The sequence below is a fragment of the Artemia franciscana genome, chromosome 21 (assembly GCF_032884065.1).
Source record: "Artemia franciscana chromosome 21, ASM3288406v1, whole genome shotgun sequence".
Classification (NCBI taxonomy): Eukaryota; Metazoa; Arthropoda; class Branchiopoda; order Anostraca; family Artemiidae; genus Artemia; species Artemia franciscana.
In genome coordinates this window covers 20,768,308-20,789,732 of record NC_088883.1, presented here as the reverse complement: position 1 = coordinate 20,789,732, position 21,425 = coordinate 20,768,308, and the positions used below count along the sequence as shown (strand labels likewise).

At 34.6% G+C, this 21,425-nt stretch overlaps 1 protein-coding gene across 7 annotated transcripts in view; it reads left to right on the top strand.

Moving 5' to 3' along the window:
• Positions 1-21,425, top strand: part of LOC136041009 (serine proteinase stubble-like) — a 163,752-nt gene that overhangs the window by 110,247 nt on the left and 32,080 nt on the right. For 4 of the 7 annotated variants that reach the window (XR_010620938.1, XR_010620937.1, XM_065725506.1 and 1 more), the window contains exons 7-8: positions 6,350-6,647; positions 10,312-10,437. Coding sequence is in view for 5 of the 7 variants with exons in the window: in XM_065725506.1 (XP_065581578.1) it covers positions 6,350-6,647; positions 10,312-10,437 (424 nt within the window). In the remaining 2 variants the exon portion in view is untranslated. Of the gene's footprint in view, positions 1-6,349; positions 6,648-10,311; positions 10,438-16,628; positions 20,755-21,425 lie in introns of those variants that run through there. The other 3 variants (XM_065725505.1, XM_065725504.1, XM_065725508.1) reach the window with 2 other exon arrangements.

Genomic DNA, 21,425 nt, shown 5'->3' with positions numbered 1-21,425 from the left:
AAAGGGAATAGGGGTCCATGAAAAAAAAAAAGGTTGAGAACCACTGCTGTAGAGTTTCGCTTACAATCGGGATGAGTCGCTCCTTACTCAAAGTTCTTTACCATGGACTGTTTGATAGATAACATGAAATAAGCACTCAAAATACAGACTATAGGTTTAAAAAGAAACACAAATTGCTAAAAAAAAAAGGAAGAAATAAGTGTTTTGCTCTTAAATAAGCCTATGCAAGACTTTTGGTAAAGACATGTTCGAATTATTTAAAGGATTTTTTTATAAAGGAAGCAAATATAAATTTACACATGTTGATAGTGCATAGTGCCGTGAAATAAAATATTAGAAAAGATACCGTGCTCTACGGTGTAGAACATTGGAAAGAAGCTACCGAAGATTCGCCTATTTTATTGTATCTAATAATGGAGCAAAGCATAAACAAATTTAAACCTATTTTAACTATCCCAAATAATTTATTAGACCACACTGCGTTTCACTTCTAGAATTTAATAGGTGAAAATAATGAGAAAAAAGAGTATAATATTTTTGAAAAAGCAGGAAAGAAAAAAACAACTTCAAACATATAATAACAAAAATACTAAAAGTCGGATCAATATAATTTAAAATCTATTGTTTTTTTTGTCCACTGCTTTGTTGAGTGTTATAACCGTTTTTTTCTCTATACTTCACTTGTTAACTATCCCAAAGTATAATTCAATAAGTAACATGAATTTTCACCAGAATCGCCTGAATGTTCTACAAAATAATAAAATTATTCACCAACAAACAAATCTGTGATATAAACAAAGTTTTCTTATCTATTACAAACTATTGAAACTTATCGCAAAGCCTAAAAGAGTGAGCGGGGTAGTGCCTCCCTTTAACAACCAACAGGACAAATAAGCTCAAAATTTCGTTGATGTTCCACACCATTCGACATATTTCTGGCATTACTACCCTTTTGTTTTTTTGTTTTTTTTACAGAAAGTATTCAACTCCCAAAAATATTTAAATTGTAATTTTATGGAAATATTTTAATATTATGAAATTATAAACAAAATAAAAATATAAATATAAGCAAAATAATAAGTTTAAATATAATAATGTAAATATAATAAAAAATATTATTGAAAACATTTAAATTTATAATTTTATGGTTAATGTTTTTTTGTTTTTTTTTTAGAAAAACTCCTTGAAAGCAAAAATAGAAAAAATAGTACTTTACTAAAACACAAAATAAGATGATCTCTTTGGAGCAGAAAATTTCAGAAGTTACTTGCATAAAATTGGAAAATAAGTTAGTATTGTTTCACTAGCCATGATGTTAGTATGTTTAGTATAAAATTAGATTTTTTTAAAGCTTAACTAAGCTCATTTTCCATTAAAGCACTAGTTTTTAGAATTCTAAAGATCTTTGAAAATATCAAAATTATTTGAGCCAGTTTTGTTCACATATCTTGGATATTCCGTGAAGAAATTATTTTTGTTGGTTTTAAATTCCAACTTATTTTTTTTTATTATCTGTTTTAAACTTCAACTGTTTAATTTCAACGCTCTTTACTTCACCAATGAATTTTTCTATTGATTATTTTCTTTTTTTAATACACACAATAAGCCTTACAAGAGGAAATCTTTTTTTAACTTAGTTTATGAAACTAAAGAAGTCGGCATGATTTTTTGTTAAAAAAAAAAACAAAAAACAAAAACAGAAAACAATGACATAATATCATCCTTTCGCGTGATTCCCTTAGTTTCAATAGAATTCGACAGGGGAATGATGTCATAACAATTTCTATTAGCTTTCTGTTTCAATTCAATAAGGCCTCTCTTAATTCTCTATGACTATCCCTCCTATACAAAGTGGTTAGAAGAAAAAAAATAGAGGAAGAAGAAAAAATACATGTAGGCCACATTATTCTTTACTAAGTACCTATTAAAATCGTTTTTACTAAATGCCCCCTATCGAGGGTACTTATTTCCCCCTACCGGGTGCTCTTGATAAATCAAGTTTTCCTACGCTTCGTATGAGTAAATTTTAAATTAGTAAATTTCGCATATTTAGGATCAGTATAAACAATAGGTTCTGCTCATACGTACGTTGTAGTAAGACCAGTTTTTAGTTTCAGTTTCTAGATGCTCTTTCTTTATGATTTCCTACTTTGAAGAGCTTGATCAAGGGCTCTCTTAAATGTGAAGGAGCCAGCCTGCCTCTCAAAACCAGATTTTTATGTTTAATCTTAATGTTGTATTACAAGGCTTGGAGAATGACAATCATTCTTGCAAAGCACATCCATTAAAATACTCCCCAACGTCGTGCCTGTGAGAAGGTAAACGTAATTTTATGTTACGTTTAAAATACTCTGCTCTAAAAGTGGAGCTGTCAGTCCACAGTACTCATGTCGCAGGCTTACTTTAAACTTATTCCTCATAATCAAGGAAGTTTTCGGAATTGAAGCTATCACTGCAGTTTCCGTTCGAATGAGCCCTTTTCTGATTTTTTTTTTTTTATACTTTTAGAGAAGAACATATCAGAGAGGTTTCAAGCTCCAATCTATAAAATATTGAATTTTGCAATTTTTATTTTTTATGCTACTAAAATTAGATATGTGAAGTCTAAAATTTCTTATAACAGATATGTGATCACCCCTAGAGAAAGAAGGCCAATAGAACGGTAATTTCCCTTTTAATGAACCCTCTCCAGATATTTTAAGACCACATATTTGGTGAGATCAGTCATGAAAAAAACTTAAATAAACACGCTTCCAGGTTGTGTCGTGATCTTTCTAAGAGTTCACGCCACACTCTCCATTTTAGTCTGGCGTACTCTTTTTTTATGGCACTTGGTATTAACCAAGTGACATATAGCAACAGTAAATTCTCAGTCTGTCTTTCTCGGTTTTGCTAGTTTAGGCACTTCCAGATAAGCTAGGACAATGCAATTTGGCAGGCGTATCAGGGACCAGGCCAGGTTAAATTAGAAATAGTCGTTTCCCTTATTCGACTATCTGGATGGGAGTGGGGGAACGGTTAATTCAGAAAAATTAGAAATATTGAGGTATTTTTAACTTACGAACGGGTGGTCAGATCTTAATGAGATTTGATATTTAGAAGGATATCGTGTTTCAGAGCTCTTATTTTAAATCCCGATCGGATCTGGTGACATTGTGGGGAGTTGCAGGGGGAAACCTGAAATGGTGGAAAACGCTTAGAGTGGAGGGATAAGATGAAACTTGGTGGAAAAAATTAAGCAAAATTCTTAGATACGTGATTGACATAACCGGAACGGATCCACTCTCTTTGGGGGAGTTAATGGGAGGGTTCATTCTGAAAAATTTGAAAAAATGAGGTATTTTTAACTTACGGACGAGTGATTGGATCTTAATGAAATTTCATATTTAGAAGGAAACGTAACTCAGATCTCTTGTTTTAAATCCCGACCGGAACCATTGTCATTGGGAGAAGTTGGAGGGGGCTGGAAATCTTGGAAAGGCTTAGAGTGGAAAGATCAGGATGACACTTGGTGGGAAGAATAAGCACAAGTCCAAGGTACGTGAATGACAAAAGCGAACCGGATCTGCTCTATTTGGGGGAGTTGGGGGGGGGGGGGGGGTAATTCGGAAAAATTGGAAAAAAAGAGGTATTTGTAACTTACGAACGGGTAATCAGATCTTAATGTAATTTGATATTTAGAAGGATCTTGTGCTTCAGAGCTCTCATTTTAAATCCCGACCAGATCCAGTGACATTGGGGGAGTTTGATGGGGAAAACGTGAAAATTGAGGTATCTTTACCTTACGAATGGGTGATCGAATCTTAATGAAACTTGATATATAGAAAGATCTTATGTCTCAGATGCTCTATTTTCAATTTGAATCGGATCCGGGGACATAGGGGGTTGCAAGGGGGAAACAGAAATCTTCGAAACCGGAAATCTTGGAAAACGCTTAAAAATTAGAAAAATTGAGGTATTTTTAACTAAAGAAAGGGTTACCAAATCTTAATGAAATTTGATATTTAGAAGAAACTTATGTCTCAGAGCTCTTATTTTAAATCTTGTCTCGGTCACCAGACCTGGTGACATTGGGGGGAGCTGGAAAGGGAAACCAGAAATCTTGGAAAACGCTTAGAGTGGAAAGATTGGGATGAAACTTGGGTGGGTAGCATAAGCAAATGCCGTAGATGCGTGATCGACGTAACCGGAATGGATCCGCTCTCTTTGGGGGAGTTAGGGGGGTCCAGTGCTTTGGCGAGTTTGGTGCTTCTGGATATGCTAGGACAATAAAAATTGGTGGGCATGTCAGGGACCTGTACAAACTGACTTGATAAAGTTGTTTTCCCCATTCCACCATCCGGGGGGCTGAAATGAGAGGAAAAATTAGAAAAATGAGGTATTTTCAATTTACGAGTGGGTGGTCGGATCTTAATGAATTTTGATATTTAGAAGGACCTCGTGTCTCAGAGCTCTTATTTCAAATCCCGACCGGCATTAAGCCTCTGATTTTCCTTTTAAATCAATCTGTTGATTCTTAGAATTTTGCTAGAGCTCATGCCATATGAGCTCTTGGCTCTTTCAACCTCGTCACAAGTGTCATATGAGCTCTTAGCTCTTGTTTTGTCCCAAAGAGAGCACAAAAAGAAATAGAACGCTCTTTTGTGGGATGTTTCCCCCTTTTTTTCTAAAATGAAGCGAATTTTCCCAGGATTTTAGCCTTTGTGGGAAATGTTAATCCTAATGGACTTTATGCAATCCGAACCATCGTAAAAAAATAATCTGCTTATGTATATTGTTATCTAAGTTCTTTCTTCTCGAGCATTGGCTTCTAGTAGCCCTAGTAGATTTTTACAGTTCTCTTCAAGGGTTGTTTGATAGAGAAAAAGCATGAATACCAACGTCATCTATAAAGTATAGCAGTTAAAAGTGATTTAATATTTATTCCTGGAATACTCAGTCGAGATGCTTTCATGAAGGACATAATGCCCTGTAGTGGCGCAGTGAAATTGGTCTCAGCTTGGTAGCTGAGACCGATTCTGGACCCAGAACCGGAACTTATCTGCAGCAATCAGCAGCAGCAATGCGAGCATGCAAATCGTCTATATACTAATCCAAAAAGGAATATATAATAAAGGATATTAGACAGGGTATTGAAATAAATTTTGAAACCCAAAAAGAGACAAAAATGTTGTCAGAATTTTAATAAAACGTTTTGAAAGTGGTTCTAAGGTCAGTGAGATTTCTACCACAAGCTTGTTATCAGTAGAGTTAATTGGGTGGGGTGGGAAGGCATGTTTTTTTTATGTCGATTTTATCTAATTCTAACTTATTTCTGTTTATTATATTCAACTAATTTTTCCTGTTGGTTATTTTAGTTTTTGTATAATTTATTTATCTTATATTATAAGGTTCTAACTAGTTTATACTTTATTTATAGGGCTTTTATTTTGCTAAATAAATTATCGGTCCATTCGTTTATTCAGAGAATAGTCAAGGATCTCCGATGTCGTGATTAACGTGATTGTCGTGACTAATGTTTCCAATTCAAATAATGAAACCCGTAGAGGAAAATACTCGATTCAATTGAGAATAAATACAATGAAAACAAAATAAAAACATGTAAATCTTTATATTGTTAAATTATGAAATATGACTTATTAGGGAAGTATTAATAGTATCGCAAAGTACAGGATAGCTGGCCCTCATCCCCCATTGCACTTCCTGACTGAAGGGCCTCGAGGCGGACCGCCGGTTCAGACCTTAAGGGTCTAGTGCCGCATCCTTTTCCTTTTTTATTATTTTTTTATCTTTTACATTTCATTTTTTTATTAATAGTGTTTGTGGATTTTGGTGATATGAAAATAATATCAAAATATGACCATTTACCTTTTGATATCAATTTTTCCTAGCAAAGTACAAATGTTGATCGAACTTAACCCCACCAATGGCCTAATTTGGAGATTAGGAGAGAAACAACGAAAACAAAATAAAAACAAGTAAATCGATGTATCAAAATAAGATCATTTACCATTAGATTTGCTACAATTTATTTCTGAATTTATTTCTGAATTTTATTTCTGGTTATTACCAGAAATTATTACCAGAAATTTGTTATTACCAGAAATTACCATATTTCTGGTAATACAACGTTATTTGCTTCAGTATAACGTTTTTAGATTGAAAGCGTCAATATACATTATATCTGAGAATTAAACAAGATCACCTATTTTGAAGAATATTTCATTTTTTGTTTTCCTTTCAGGGGATATTTAAAAGAATATGTACACTACATCTACAGCCCACTTTTAGACTAGTCCAATGCCACATTATTATTTGTTTTAATTTAATCAATTTTCGTTCTTTGTAGCCTTTTGCTTACTCAAATCAGGATTCGACTGGGAGAATATGACGTATCTTCACTCACAGAGGAGTTTCCAGTTGTGGAAAGGACAGTGACGAAGAAAATTGTTCACACTAAATATAATTTTTTTACGTATGAATATGATATTGCACTATTACATTTAGAGGAACCGGTTGAATTTAGTCCTACTATTTCACCTATTTGCCTGCCATCTAGTGATGATATACTTGTTGGAATGAACGCAACTGTTACCGGTTGGGGAAGATTAAGCGAAGGTGGAACATTGCCAAATGTTTTGCAACAGGTAATTGATTATTTTTTCTTTTTTTTCTTCTCTTCTTCTTTTCTTTTCTTCTTTTCTTTTCTTATTTTCTTCTCTTCTTTTCTTCTTTTCTTTCCATCTTTTAGAAGAATGCTATAAATAAATGGTATTTCGCTGACATAAATGAAAGAGAGGGGAGTAAGATATACTAGAGCCCACCAACATTTCAGGTATTTTTTGCGCACTTTTATTTAGAGGTAGGTCTGCCAATGTCTGGATTTTGTCAACCGTCGTCAGTAGGCCCTCAATTTTATCACAAGTTAAACGAAGAAATCTATTATGCACCCCCTAAAGAAAATCCTGGATCTACCTCTGACGAGCTCACCCATGCATTACAACAACATATCACTTTTTCATTATTGGGGCTGTCAATTGAAAGGGTTGATTCTAGATTGAAAATTCACGACTGCTTCACCACATATTCTACTGATCATTACTAATGTAAAAGTCAGTGTGGGAGTGGTGGTTCAAGTCGTAACTCAGCTGTTACTTTTTTTATCTGCGTATTTTCAAATTGTTGTCACAGGTGTCAATAAGCTAGTTTCTCTAAAAATTATGAGCAATTGTATTATCAAATGATAACAAAATGAAAATTTAGTTAAGATACACCCCCCTCCTAGTACAACGAAACTAATTATATTTATCATTGGATCCAAAATCTACCCGGATGTATCCGTTTCTCAGGGGTGTTGCGAAAAAAAAGAAGAAAAAATGCTGATAAGTGCCTATCCACGATAAAGAATGGGACAATTGTATGATGTTTAGTGGTGGGGGTGAGGGAAGAGGATCTTAATGTGGTCAATTGAAATTTCTTCTGTTCCAGAGCGATCTCAACAATTTATTCTCTTTTCTTTCATTCAGTTTCTTGATGAACAGTTTTAGCAGTGCTGTTGTCGTTAATTTACTCAAATCCTTTTTATTTCAAATACTTTTCTCCGTGTTCTATTGCTGTGACATGATTGATAAGATAATTTCGAGTTTCAACCAATAAGATGATTGAAAAAAATGCGACTTAAGGTGGAAGCACCGGTAAAATGAGCACAATTAAATAAGGTAAACTCAAAGTGGAAGCACAATAAAATTATCCCTAAAAAGAAGTGAAAAAGGAAGGCTTAATATTTACCCCAGCAGCTCAGATATGCACAACGCATTCGACAAATTTGAAAAATATCAATGCATGTAATTGTTTAAAAAAAGGTAGGATGGGCCACTATATAGCCAGGAGGTTGTGGTAGCCCCTGATTTAATTTTTACACTTAGCTTGTGTTAGTGGTATAGTAGTTTTACTAAGCTCGAGGGGTCATAAAAATCTATTGGCGGACGGGGTCATAGGAAAAGCAGAAAAACTAACCACATATTTGAAAACTGTTGAAATTCTTAGGACCATGGATAATTGTTGAGACTTCATGGGACGAACCAAAAACCCATCCTGCGTATTTTGTTGAATAGGAGGGCGAATATAGGCTAACCATTTTCGTAATGGTAAGGAATTAGAAAAACAACCAAGCGATTCATTATAAGTGAGGTCCTACAAATTACCCTCCACACTAATAATAACTATTTAAACAAATTCGTACCATAATGGCAAAGACAAATCCACAACTGAATGAAGAAGTACGAAGATTTCTAATGTAATAATGCATGATTATCAGTAAATAACGTTCCATTTTAGCTGCAAATACAAAGGGGTTCCCTTTAATCACACAATGGCGGACCAAAACCACACATGAACAAGATTGTGGATTAAGCCAATCATTGGCCACTGAAATGAAACAGACCCAGAACTAGTAACGCTAGAATAGTTTTCCTATTAATCAAGAAACAGCAAGCTATTTTGGCAGGAGTTTACTTTACTCATTAGCTCCTTGGCAAACAAAAACATGTCTAGAAAATGAGACAGGAATGAGGTCAAGTTTAACAAAAGTACAGGTACAGAACAGTATCTAAGTCATTTTAGTTCAAGGAAAATGAACTGATTCCAATGAGTTATTTCCAGAGCATATTTTGAACATAATGTCAAGGTGGTATACTCAACGGTACTTAGGCCATGACTGGATTCTTTCCTTTAAAAGTTCAAAATGATTTCGATCATTATTGCATTAGTTTAAGTTACGGACATATCCATTTATAAAGCAGGTTTAATGATATGTATTACAGTATATATATATATATATATATATATATCTATATATATAAAAATAAGTTGTCTGTCTGTGGATGGATGGATGGATGGATCAGGTGACGTCACATGAAAAAACTGGATTAGGTGACGTCAAAACTGAAAAAACTAAAAAAAGGCAAAAACTACAAAAAAAACTAAAAACTAATAAAAAAAATAAAAAAGCTAAAAAACTAAAAAAAACTATAAAGGTAAAAACCAATAAAAAACTAAAAAAAAACTGAAAAAACTAAAAAAAGGCAAAAACTACAAAAAAAAACTAAAAACTAATAAAAAAAGTAAAAAAGCTAAAAAACTAAAAAAACTAAAAAAACTAAAAAAAGGTAAAAAACTAAAAAAAATAAAAAATAAAAAAAAACTAAAAAAAAGGAAAAAACTGAAAAATAAGCTAAAATAAAGGTAAAAACCAATAAAAAACTAAAAAAAAAAGGAAAAAACTAATAAATGACGACACTCAAAGAGAAAGCGACCAGGACAAAAGGAATGTTCGATTAGCAATCAACAAAGCACCGGGACACAGGGAGTATAAATGACGACCAGGACATAAGTTCGACCGGGACACAGGGAATATAAATAACGACCGGGACACAGGGACACAACTACAACGGGGACACCGGGGGAAACAGGGGGATATAAATGACGACCGGGACAAAAAAACTAAAAAGAAAAAAAAACTAAAAACTAATAAAAAAAACTAAAAAATCTAAAAATCTAAATAAGCTAAAAAAGAAAAAAAAAGGAAAAAAATAAAGGAGAAAAACAAAACTAAAAAACGAATGTATATACAGACCGGGACACCGGGATACAAATGACGACCGGGACCCGGGACACAGGGAATATAAATGACGACCGGGACACAGGGACACAACTACAACGGGGACACCGGGGGAAACAGGGGGATGTAAATGACGACCGGGACACCGGGACAGGGAATGGTCGATTAGCAATCACCATCAACAAAGCTCAAGGGCAATCATTAGAATCATGAGGTATAGATCTGAATACAGATTGTTTTCCCATGGACCATTATATGTTGCATGTTCAAGAGTCGGTAAACCTGACAATCTATTTATATGCAAAGACAATGGGACAGCAAAGAATGTTGTATATTCGCAAGTTTTACGTAGTTAAAACCATATATATATATCTATCTATATTCACAGGTGGGACATAGGGACACAACTACAATGGCGCGTAACTATTATGGCGCGTAACGACTTACGCGCGCGGGGGGGCTTGGGGGGGGGCGCGAAGCGCCCCCACCAACTAGGTGTTGGGGTGGCGCGAAGCGCCACCCCAACAGCTAGTATATATATATATATATATATATATATATATATATATATATATATATATATCTTGCAGTGTCATTTTAATATTGATTTTTGGTTTTCGATGCGGCCAGACATAATTTGGACTTGTTTGTCTTTTTTTTAAAAGCACTAATTTTTGCCTTTTCTTTTCCAGGTTACACTGCCTGTCATCAGTAATGACAAATGTAAAACTATGTTTTTGAAGTCAGGTCGACATGAGTTTATTCCTGATATATTTCTCTGTACTGGATATGATGAAGGAGGTCGCGATGCATGCCAGGTAAGCTATTACTGGATCGGCGTTACTTACAAATTTCTGATCTAGTATGGAAGTAAAAGTAACATTGTGAGAAGCTAGTATGATTGTTCCACGTATCATATAATTTTGAATTAATTTCAGGTTTATTGTGAAAACAAACTTTTAGACATTTTGAAAGATAGCCTGAATCCTCGAAAATGGTGTCGGATAGATGTCACTGGAAATGTCATAAGAAAGTAATAGCCCCCCCCCCCCCACCTTGAATAACAATAAAAAGCATGGGCAACAGTGATGTGCCCTCTTTTTCTTATTTTCTTAATCGTTAGTATTGTCAGTAGAACATCATAGGGAACTGTTTAAGGGCTCATTTGAAACGAAATTGCTATATCTATGTGCTTTTTCTAAGTAAAAAAAAACTTATTATTGAAAATAAAATCCGGCTTTTTGCAAAAACTGCATCTTCATGCACAAAATAATGTCATATTGGGTATGATGTCATATTTGACATCAAAGGGCTTGGTAACGAAAATATTATTTTTTTTTCGTATAGAAAAAGGGGAATTAAAGAAAAAATTTTGTAATTCATAACTTGGTACACTCGACGTTTTGCTGCATAACAATATACGATTTGTTGCGTAGTATATATTGTTTTTCTACTCTGAGGGTATTTAGATTATTTGGATAAATCTTATACTTGCTTTAAAATAATTCTGAATGATTTTAAATAAAAATGAACCTTCAAAATATAAAAACAATCCAATAAAAACCTTATTTCCTTGGCACTGTCTTATAACAGGATAGGCTCCGATTCAATAGCTATTCAATCGTGTCGAGAAACTTTCACTACCAGAAAAGTTATCGCTCTGAGGTGTGAGCGAATATCAAAATCTCGAACCACCGAATCTAAAAAAAAAACATTTTTCTTTTAATTTGTTTGTCACTTTTTTACTATTTAACTAATTAAAAATTTTAAGTTTTTTTGGTTATCCTGTGCTCTTGATACTAAAATTTTGCGAGTGCTTTATTGCACTCGCATTTTTGCATTCTTTAGTGGAAACATTGCCGGTTTTGGATGGAATCTTTTCAGTGGAATGCTTCAGTATCTTCATTCTTTTGAAGACGAACTTCAAATCAGAAGGTGTCCTTTACTTCAAATACTGCTATCTTCAGAATTTTCAAAAAAAAGAAGTAAAAACACATCTAAATTATACAAATTTTTGCTTCCACAAAAAAAATCGACCAAAAACGTTTACAAAAAACACAAACACAAAAACGATCAAAAACGCCAAATTCTACATATCTATTGCCTTTCAAAACATTGGAACTAAAATTTTTAATGCTGAAAGGAATTAGCCCTTAAATTTAAGGTACACCAAAAGAGATTTGATCTCATTTCCATTACTTTGTGTTAGAGAATTTGTTCTTGAAGTATTAGGGAAACATTTAAAGCTCTAGTGTAACGAATAAGGGGGTAAAGGGGGGGGGGCAGATCCGTTATAAACAAGATATTTCTGCCCGTCTGATGTTTTAAGATGTCTTAAATGATGTTAACAGTCTGATGATGTTTTAAAATTTTTTTTTTTTCTCATTTTTAATGCCATATCCATGGTTATTCTAAATATGAGGGGGAGGGCTCTACCCCTACAACTCCTACTCTATATTGAAGTTTAAATTTTTCTAAGCAATATTCGGGGATAAAGGACAAATTTAGTGTATTGCTTTTGAAAACTAATGTGATTTTCTTAAATAAACGGTCGCTCCCAGAATAAGAGATATCTTTCGTTTCCTCACCAAACATGCTCTACGATTTATTCTATATTTATTCGTATTATAGACGAGCGAAATCAAAATAAATGAGCTTTGCATGTTTAGAATAAGCATAAAAAGCTCATCTTGTTAATGTAATCAGAACTTCATTTTTTAGAGTCTTGATGTCTAGTGTCAGGATTACTCTATAATTACAGTTTGTTACTGCATTCTTTTCAATCTAGGGTACTATTGAATGTGACAGTGGTTGCGTTTCTCCCTACCCTTTCACTCCACTCAACCCCTGTTCTTAAATTCAAGTTCAGTGAGAAGGGAGTAGGTCTGAAATGTCTACCAAGATCCTTTCAGTTTTCTGGGACAATCCTTCGGAACAATATTCTTTTACGGAGGAGATAATTAAAAATGATTATCTATATTAACCGTTTATTTTTTATAGGCTGCGTCTATCTTTAGGAACAAATGTCCCATCACAATGCATTATGGATTCTCAACTGCAGTTTGGTCCTCTTAAATTTTGTTGTTTTATGTCTCATATGACAGAAAAGGCCACTTTGCTGTGGCCTAGTGCCTGTTGCTACTGAAAATGGGTGCTAGACTTTCAATTTTGTTCGGATAACTCCTCTGTTGATATTCTAAGAGCACTAATTGAAGCATGGGTGCTCGAAAAAACTCAGCATTCTAGATAGTCAATATCGATACTCGATACTTGATTGCAGTTTTGTCCTCTTAAGTTTTGTGTCCCATGTGGCAGAAAAGGTCACTTTGATGTGACCCGGTGACTTTTGCGGCTGAAAATGGGCTCTAGACTTCCATTTTTCGCTCAGATAAGCCCTCTGCAGATATTTCAAGACCACTAATTGAAGCTTGGGTGCTCCAAAAAACTTAGAATTCTTGATAGTCAATATCGATACTCGATTCCAGTTTCATCCTCTTAAGTTTTGTAGTTTTATGTCTATGTAGTTTTATGTATGTTTTATGTCTAAGTTATGTAGTTTTATGTAGTTTTATGTGGCAGAAAAGGTCACTTTGCTGTGACCCAGTACCTGTTGCTACTTAAAATGGGCGCTAGACTTTCAATTTTTGTCCGGATAACCCCTCTGTTGATATTCTAAGAGCACTAATTGAAGCATGGGTACTCCGAAAACTGAGCATTCTAGATAGTCGATATCGATATTTGATACTCGATTGCAGTTTCTTCCTCTCAATTTTTGTGGTTTTATGTCCCATGTGGCAGAAAAGGTCATTTTGCTGGGACCCGGTGCCTGTTGCTATTTAAAATGGGCCTAGACTTTCAATTTTGGCTTGGTTAAGCCCTCTGATGATATTCTAAGACTATTATTTCAATAGAAAGAAAGAAAAAAAGAAAGTTTATTTGAGTCCTACGGCCATACACAACATAATTTAATAATACAACACTACACAGAACACACATTCAATATAAAACAATACTTATTTTCATTCACTCGGGCTCGACTGAGCCTCTCCCGCCTTTTCCATATATCGTGCCATTTTGCATATGGTTCCAGGCATCGAAGACCTCAGGATATCAGAAAGCAGCACCAACCAATGGTCCCCCCAAATTTCATCCCTAAGACTTTCAAGGTCCTGGCACTCCATTAGGAAATGGGCTAAATTATTATCCTCTTTTCCGCAATACCCACACTTACCATTTGTACCCTTATTTTTTTAAATTTCTATTCTCTATGTACTGGAAGGCAATTTCCCCTTAACTGGATCCATGATTTAAGATATCTAAAAGGTAATTTTACCTTAAAATAATATTCTTCGCCAAAAATTTCTTTTACTTTACTATATTCCTTCAGTGTTTCCGACGAACGTACTAAACAACCCCACTCTTGTATCTCTTGGTCTTTCAATCTCTGCATAATTTCTGGAAGGCATTGTGTGTTTCCGGGTCCGTTTCCTTCCATCCACAAATAAGAGAAGCCTAGTTTGTCAAGAGATTTCTTGATTTGTTGAGTCCAAATAGTTTTCCTATTAATTCGAAGCAAATCATTATAAGCTTGTTTAGCCAATCGGTCCTCAGGAAGTTGGGTTAATATCAGCCAAAACTTAAATACTTGATAAAGCTGGTGCAATTTCAGTGAGAAGATGCCGAAGTCTGATTCTAGCTTCTCCGCGGCCTTCAGGCCCCATAGCTCAGCTCCGTAATGGATTGCTGGTTTAATTTTCGAATCAAATATTTGCTTAAACATTTTTAATGACTTCAACTTTTTGACTAGGTCATTACGTAATATTGCACCCACTGCTGCTTTCCCTCGCTTTGACATTTCGCTCACATGTTCCTTCCAACTGCAGTTAGGTGTCAGGGTAAATCCCAGATATTTCGCCTTTTCCACTACCTTAATCTCTTGTCCTTTGAACCGAAATTTCTCGTTCTCGACTAAATTCCTTCTTCCTCCTTTATTAAAGATCATTATCTCCGTCTTCCCGAGGTTTAGACGTAGTTTCTTCGATTCAAGGTATTCTGCCATCAGGTCAATTAAAATTTGTAGTTCACGAGCTGTTTTTGCTACTAATGCCATGTCGTCGGCGAACAGCAGAGCCAAAATCGTTCTGTTGCCGAGCTTAACGGTTGGGGCCCATCTTTTCTCCAAGAATTCTACAATGTCGTTTACGAATATTCCGAATAGCAGAGGTGACAGGGCACTTCCTTGTTTAACGCCTATTGTCTGTTCAAATATCCTTGGAACTCCTTTTCCAAACACTCTAACGACTGCTTTTGTACTTCCATACATATTAGCTACCAGCTGTGCAAAATGACCTGGAAGTCTAATTTTAATTAATTCCATTATCAGTAATTCCCTATCCACGCTATCGTTATATTTCAATATGATCACCGATTTCTGCTGAAAAAAAACATGCATCCATGACCCTCCTTCTAAAAAAAAAAAAAAAAAAAAAAAAACTAGATTAATTAAAAAAAAATAATTAACAGGGTTCTTTGATAGGCTGTCTCTCATGGTGCAAATTTTACCATGTGCAATTAGCATATTGCCACGTTTTTTTGGCTCGATGTCCGAATCGCATGATAGATTCTATTTTTGATGATGGACGCAAGATATGTTTCGAACGCCAGAATTCTCCAGATGTGCCACACTCGCTTTGGCTGGTGAAATTCAGAAGATCTAACGTTGCTCCAACATATTTCTAGGAGAGAACGGAGAATCCAAAAAATGAAATCTTCTTTCGACTGCTCCTAAGCACCAATTTTTATGCAAAAAAGTCAGGGAAAAAAAATTCAAACTTCCAAGCTGCTTGAATGCCAAATTTGCTTCAGGCAAATGGATTCAAAGTGGAGTTTTTTTTTTGCCAAATGTTTAATGTTTATGTTTAATGTTTATTAAATATTTATTGTATTGCCATTTATTTACTAAATAAATACCTCTTATGTTATGTTATGGACAATGAGGTCAGTAATAATTCAAATCATTGCAGCCAAAACGTCTTATACTTGACCTACGTGCTCCTGTGCTGTCACCAAGTGGTTTGGTCTTGTTACGAAATTAATATACGTGAAAATGTTTAAAGATTGAATTCAAAACTGCAATTTTAATGAGAGTAAAATGTAAGAATGAAGAAGAGTAAGTGAGGCTTATCATGCATAATAAAGGATCCTGCCCCCTTAATCCCTCACTTTAAATTTTACCATATAATTTTCTTAACATTTGTTTTGAGGGTATGCTCCCTCCTTATTGAAAACTTCTTGCATTTGTATAGCCATCACGCTTTTCAACTAAACAAAAACTTGTTACTAATATCTGAAGTTCTTAGAATAGTTGCTACAATATGAAAATAATCGATCAAAAAGCCTAATATTTTCAGTCGGAACATTTTTCGGTGATGGCTTTTTTCGGTGATGGCTTCACCCCTTTCATAGTCTCTCCCCTTTTTGTCTTTTTTGTAAATTCTCCTTTTCTTCTTTTCTTTTTATTGCTCCATCATATATGTTATGGGCACAAATTATAGACACTTACCCAGATTTCTCACTTTCATATTTTCGCAAACCTCAAAAGCCATTCAAACTAATGAGATGGCTTCCTAAAGGTTGACAATATCCAGCGACATTGCACAGGTGGAGCGCTATCCAATTCAATCCAAGCACCGGCAGAAAACTATCCGATCCATTGATAGTGCGTGGACGGGCGAGTTTTTTTTTTTTTTTTTTTTGATAGCCTATGTAATTGAGGAACACTTCAGTCCATACATTTTGCTAGGAGTGAGAGATCTGGCGAAACCTAATAGATAGTATGTGCTATGGGTAGTGCTTTCTTTTTAGGGTGACTCAGAAGGTTCTCTTCAACTCCACGTACGCTTCTGCCTTTACTAATCTCACACACAGCTCCTATCTCTTTTCCTTATAATTTTCTTGCTTCCTTTTCATTGTTCCGAAATTCATATATGAGTGTCTTGTCTCTTTTTAGGGTGACTCAGGAGGTCCTCTCCAAATCAAGGGTAGAGATGGTCGCTATTTTCTAGCAGGGATTATCAGCTGGGGTATCGGATGTGCTGAACCAAATTTGCCAGGAGTGTGTACGCGAATATCTAAATTCACCAGCTGGATTCTTGAAAACATTGCAAGCTAAATACATTGTCCGAACGCACCTTCTGATCTGTTAAATGGATAATCGTCCGAGTCTCCAAAACCAACAGGAGTAACTGATGTTGTTTAGGCGAGAAAATTATACCAACCCCTATAGTTTAATGATTGCATTCAAAGAGTATTAATTCATCATTTTGCGGTAACCTTCAATTGCAAAACTAACTATCAGAAATAAATTTCAAAATATAATACTTAAGCAGCAATTAGCGACATTTCCGGAACAATATTTCACTTTATTTCTCCAGCTATATTTTAATAAAAATGTCAAATGTCACCTTAAGTGATGAAGCTAGTGACAAAATGTGGGTACATTAATTATCCAGATTCAAGCTAAGAAACTATTTTTTGAATTAATATTTGGGCCAAGTTGAATTTTTGGGAAAGAAAATATCTGTTGTTTATCTTGAAGATATTTGTAAAAAAAAAAACATTTTTCTTTTAGCACCGAAAACTAATGACCTTCCAACAGTTTTGGAAACGTTATTTTAGCACCCTATAAGGTAACGCTAACAATGTTATCCAAAAGCATACGATATATTGGAAACCTTGTTAATGGCTGATAGTTAATGCTAAAACAAGGGTCTTACGTATCCATTATATAGCGTAAGGGAACTTCCAATCAGGGCTATAGTGTTCAGATATGCAAAGTATATTTGGGCTACATACCTTTAAAAGGTTAATGACACGTGTGTTAAATAGTGGTTTTTAAGACAATCACATAAACTAAGCGCATTTTATCGATTGATAAAACCGGATTGTCTTTTCTGCTTTCCGATAAGATTCGTGTCGTACAGCCTAACGGATTTTGAGCTAGGATAGTCGATTTAACCTCAATATAAATCTGTCTATGAATTCAAATTCAATATAATTTGGTATCAATGCCTTCTCAATTTTTACTGTTTAGATAAGCATATATCCTTCTATATAATTTGTTAAATTTGATGTCCTTGAAAAACGTCCTTTTTTCAATACGAATGTGTATGTACACCGCTACGTATTACGTTGTCGTATCTTCATTTTTTTCTTTTTTAAAACGTGTTACCTAAGCAGTATTTACATACGAAAAAAATGTACGGATGCATCGTTATTCACGATATCATGCTATTGCTCTGACTATAACTAATTTGCATCAAAAGCTTTAGCTTAGTTTTGCGATTGAAAGTTTAAAATCAGCGCATGGGCAGGGTTGTCACGCCTTGTGATTTATTACTATTTCTAATGATTTTTATATTGCCTACGAAATCACTAAATTAGTGCATAAATCACTAGATTTTTGAAGGAAATCACTAAATCTATCAAAATTCACCAAAACCTTAGGTTTTTCACCGAGTGGCAACCCTGTGCATGGAAGAGTTCCGAAATCCAAAGTGATCGTTCAAAGAAATGTAATTTCTTGCCAAACCTATTTTTGCTAGTGGCCTTGATTCAGTGAATCAGAAGACGCTTTGTTATTAGTATTGTATTCTAGTTGAAGATCTCACCACTTTAATTATTCTTTTATGGTTATAACGTCTTGCGAAATGTTAAATTGAGATTATTTTTGTAACACGTATATAGAAATAGTATTTTAATTCAAAATAATGCGTAGCAAACCTATTTAAATTTCTATTTTTGTACAGATGTTGAATGTTGTGATGATTATAAGTATTGATTTTGGAGATGCGTGTTTAATTAATCCCCAAAAAGACAGTTCAAGAGTTAACTCGAAAGTTATTTCCAGTTAACACAATGTATTACTACTGCTTCTACTTACTTCGACACTTATTCTTACTGCTCGATATGCTTCAACATGTCACTAGAAATGGAAAATCTGAACTTCATATTTTGGATTTCAAAGTTTGAGTTTCAAAGCAATTTTTTGTTGTCAAAGTTACTACTTTCTTCCGGAATTGAACTTTTTTATTGCTGTTTCGCAAAACCATCCTAAAACCTAAGTGGGATTATTTGGTTTTCTGGCTATTCGCCAATTTTTAGCCTCTCACTAGCCTAAAAAGTTATAAAAGGAAATAACATTATTTTCCATTATTTTTAGAACTTTTATCGATTTAAAACTTCCAATTATTGTTAACTCGTTGTACTTTTTTGTGTCGCAAGGTTTCGTTGTGCGGTGGGGAGGGGAGGTAGGGGTGGGGGATGGGTGTTTTGTGATTTAAGCACTAGCTGCGAAAAAAACTAATACAAGCTGATTTAGATTTAAAATCAAAACAAAATAATGAGACTTTGGGGGAAAGTTTACACGCAAAATATCCCTTGCTCTGCGTAGATGCCAATTCAAAATATCAATGATGGGGTTTATGTGTATACATCTTTTTTCTTTTATCTTATGTATTCTTTTTTTTCCCATTTTATTGTCTAAAGCTTCTTTGATTGTATCTTCTTCTCTGTGTAGGTTGTTTATTCTTGGATTTTTTTTTCTAATTTATAAACTCTCTTTTCCCGTGATTTATTTAAAAGTAAAACATACGAAGTTATCCTGGAAGTTCTTGTACATTTAATTTGTTTCCATTAACATGCACACCTATGTTTGTGGTTTTACCTCTTCATTTATTATGCCCTCCTGAAATTTTTTTTAATCTCGTTTTAAATAATCCTTTTTTGAAGTCTCCATTTTAATCAGTAGTATTGGTTAAGTTTGAGCAGGTAAGTTCAAATGCAATACATTTTTGAATGAATTTTTAGTTCTTGTGAATCTATCTCAAGCCAGGGCCGGACTGTAGTCTGGCCCTGTAGGCAGGGTCAGACTGTAGTCCGGCCCTGTAGGCAGGGTCGGACTGTAGTCCGGCCCTGTAGGCAGGGTCGGACTGTAGTCCGGCCCTGTAGGCAGGGTCGGACTGTAGTCCGGCCCTGTAGGCAGGGTCGGACTGTAGTCCGACCCTGTAGGCAGGGTCAGACTGTAGTCCGGCCCTGTAGGCTTTGACGCTTTGACGCTAATAGGACCGCTCCGTTTTTTACGATATTTTCGGGGATTTCCCTAAAAACTTGGAGATGGTGGAAGCATTGAACAAAACAGAAATGATGAGCAAAAAGTAATGAAAGGGAGAGGTGACACCGAACTCAACTGCCATTCTTTGGATATATCTGATAGATTATAAGTGGCCATGGAATTCCTGAGCTGTTTTAAAATCACTTTTCTGTAAATTGGCAGCGTGACGGTGGAGCACATATGGTACTTTGATGATAAATCACATCAGTCCACTTTTGCTAAGAAAAAATCACTTAGTGATAATTTATTGTCCAGGCTTATTGGTAAATACAGGCCTGTCAGTAGCATGGAGTCCAAAAAAATTATTTCTAAAATAAATTTATCTAGTAGTTAGAATAAAAAAATATTTAAAATTAGAAAATAAACAAAGGGCAACAAAAATTTCTTTATTAGCTTACAACTTACAATACCTGTGCTCTGGTATTTTTTTTTCAAGATTGTTTCTCAACAGTAAGAAAAAGCTGTTTCTTAAGTAGCTAGTAAATTATCAGCTCTGAAAAATAAACTTGAACATCAAGATAACTAGCGGAAAACCTCGAACGCTTATGATTTAGATCATTTTAGATCATTATGATTTAGATCACTCAGTTGATTTGCCACTATTGACTAGCTACAGACGGTATCCAATATTTGACCTTTTTTTCTTTTTTGGTGTTTGTGTTAAGTTGTATCCTCATATAGTAAAATCAAGAACTGATAACTGCGAATTCCTGCAAGAACTTGATAATTATGTGTCATTTTTGTTTGTGTGAATGTAGTCATGAGTTGCGTGTGAGTTCATCGTTCTTAGCAGAATGCTTATTATCCAGATTGGATGTGCTGTTTGAACATTATTCTGTTCATGTGGAGTTTTCTGAGTAGTTCTGTGATACTCTTTTGTTTTTTAACTTTATTTTTGTATGCAGTTGCTACAGGAATTGTAAGCCTTTTTTGGCACCATATTTGAAATAAATTGAGAATTGTAGTTCCTGTCATATTTTTCTTTTAGGCTTTGTACAATCAGTGAGACCAATTAGAAAGGAGAGGTTCTACCCTGTTTGCTTTGCTTCTTAGGTTATTTTCAGACTAAAAAGCGTTAGTTGGCACATATTATTCAGGGTTAGAGAAAAACTTGGTATGGGAGTTGACAATTCGATCAATAAATTAAGAATTCATCTCAGACTAATGAAAATGGAAAAAATTGGATTTTCCGAAGTAAAACATATATGCCAAGGGAGGGGAAGGAAGGAGTGGTAAAATATCTTCCTTTAATAAGCTATTTTGAATTTCTAATGTGTCGAAAGGCACCAATAATATTGCTGAAACTTTTTTTCTAGGCAACCTTCATCTCCTCTCATAAGTAAACCTTGCTTTCATTCACTATCTTTTTTAGTATTTATCTTTTTCAAGGACAAACCGGAAAGAATAATAACCTACTGTATCTCAATAAACATGATTGAGGCCTAAAAAAATAGTTCTCATAGGCTGATTAGCCGTCTCTCTGTAAAACGCACGACTTTCTGTAACATAATACGCATAATCACAATAATCGTCGCATAAATTTTCTAGTCTAGGGCAGTAGGCAGTAAACAGTCGATTGGACCAATCGGTAAAACCTGCTGAGTTTTAAGGAGAAGGACTCCAAATTAAAGTTTT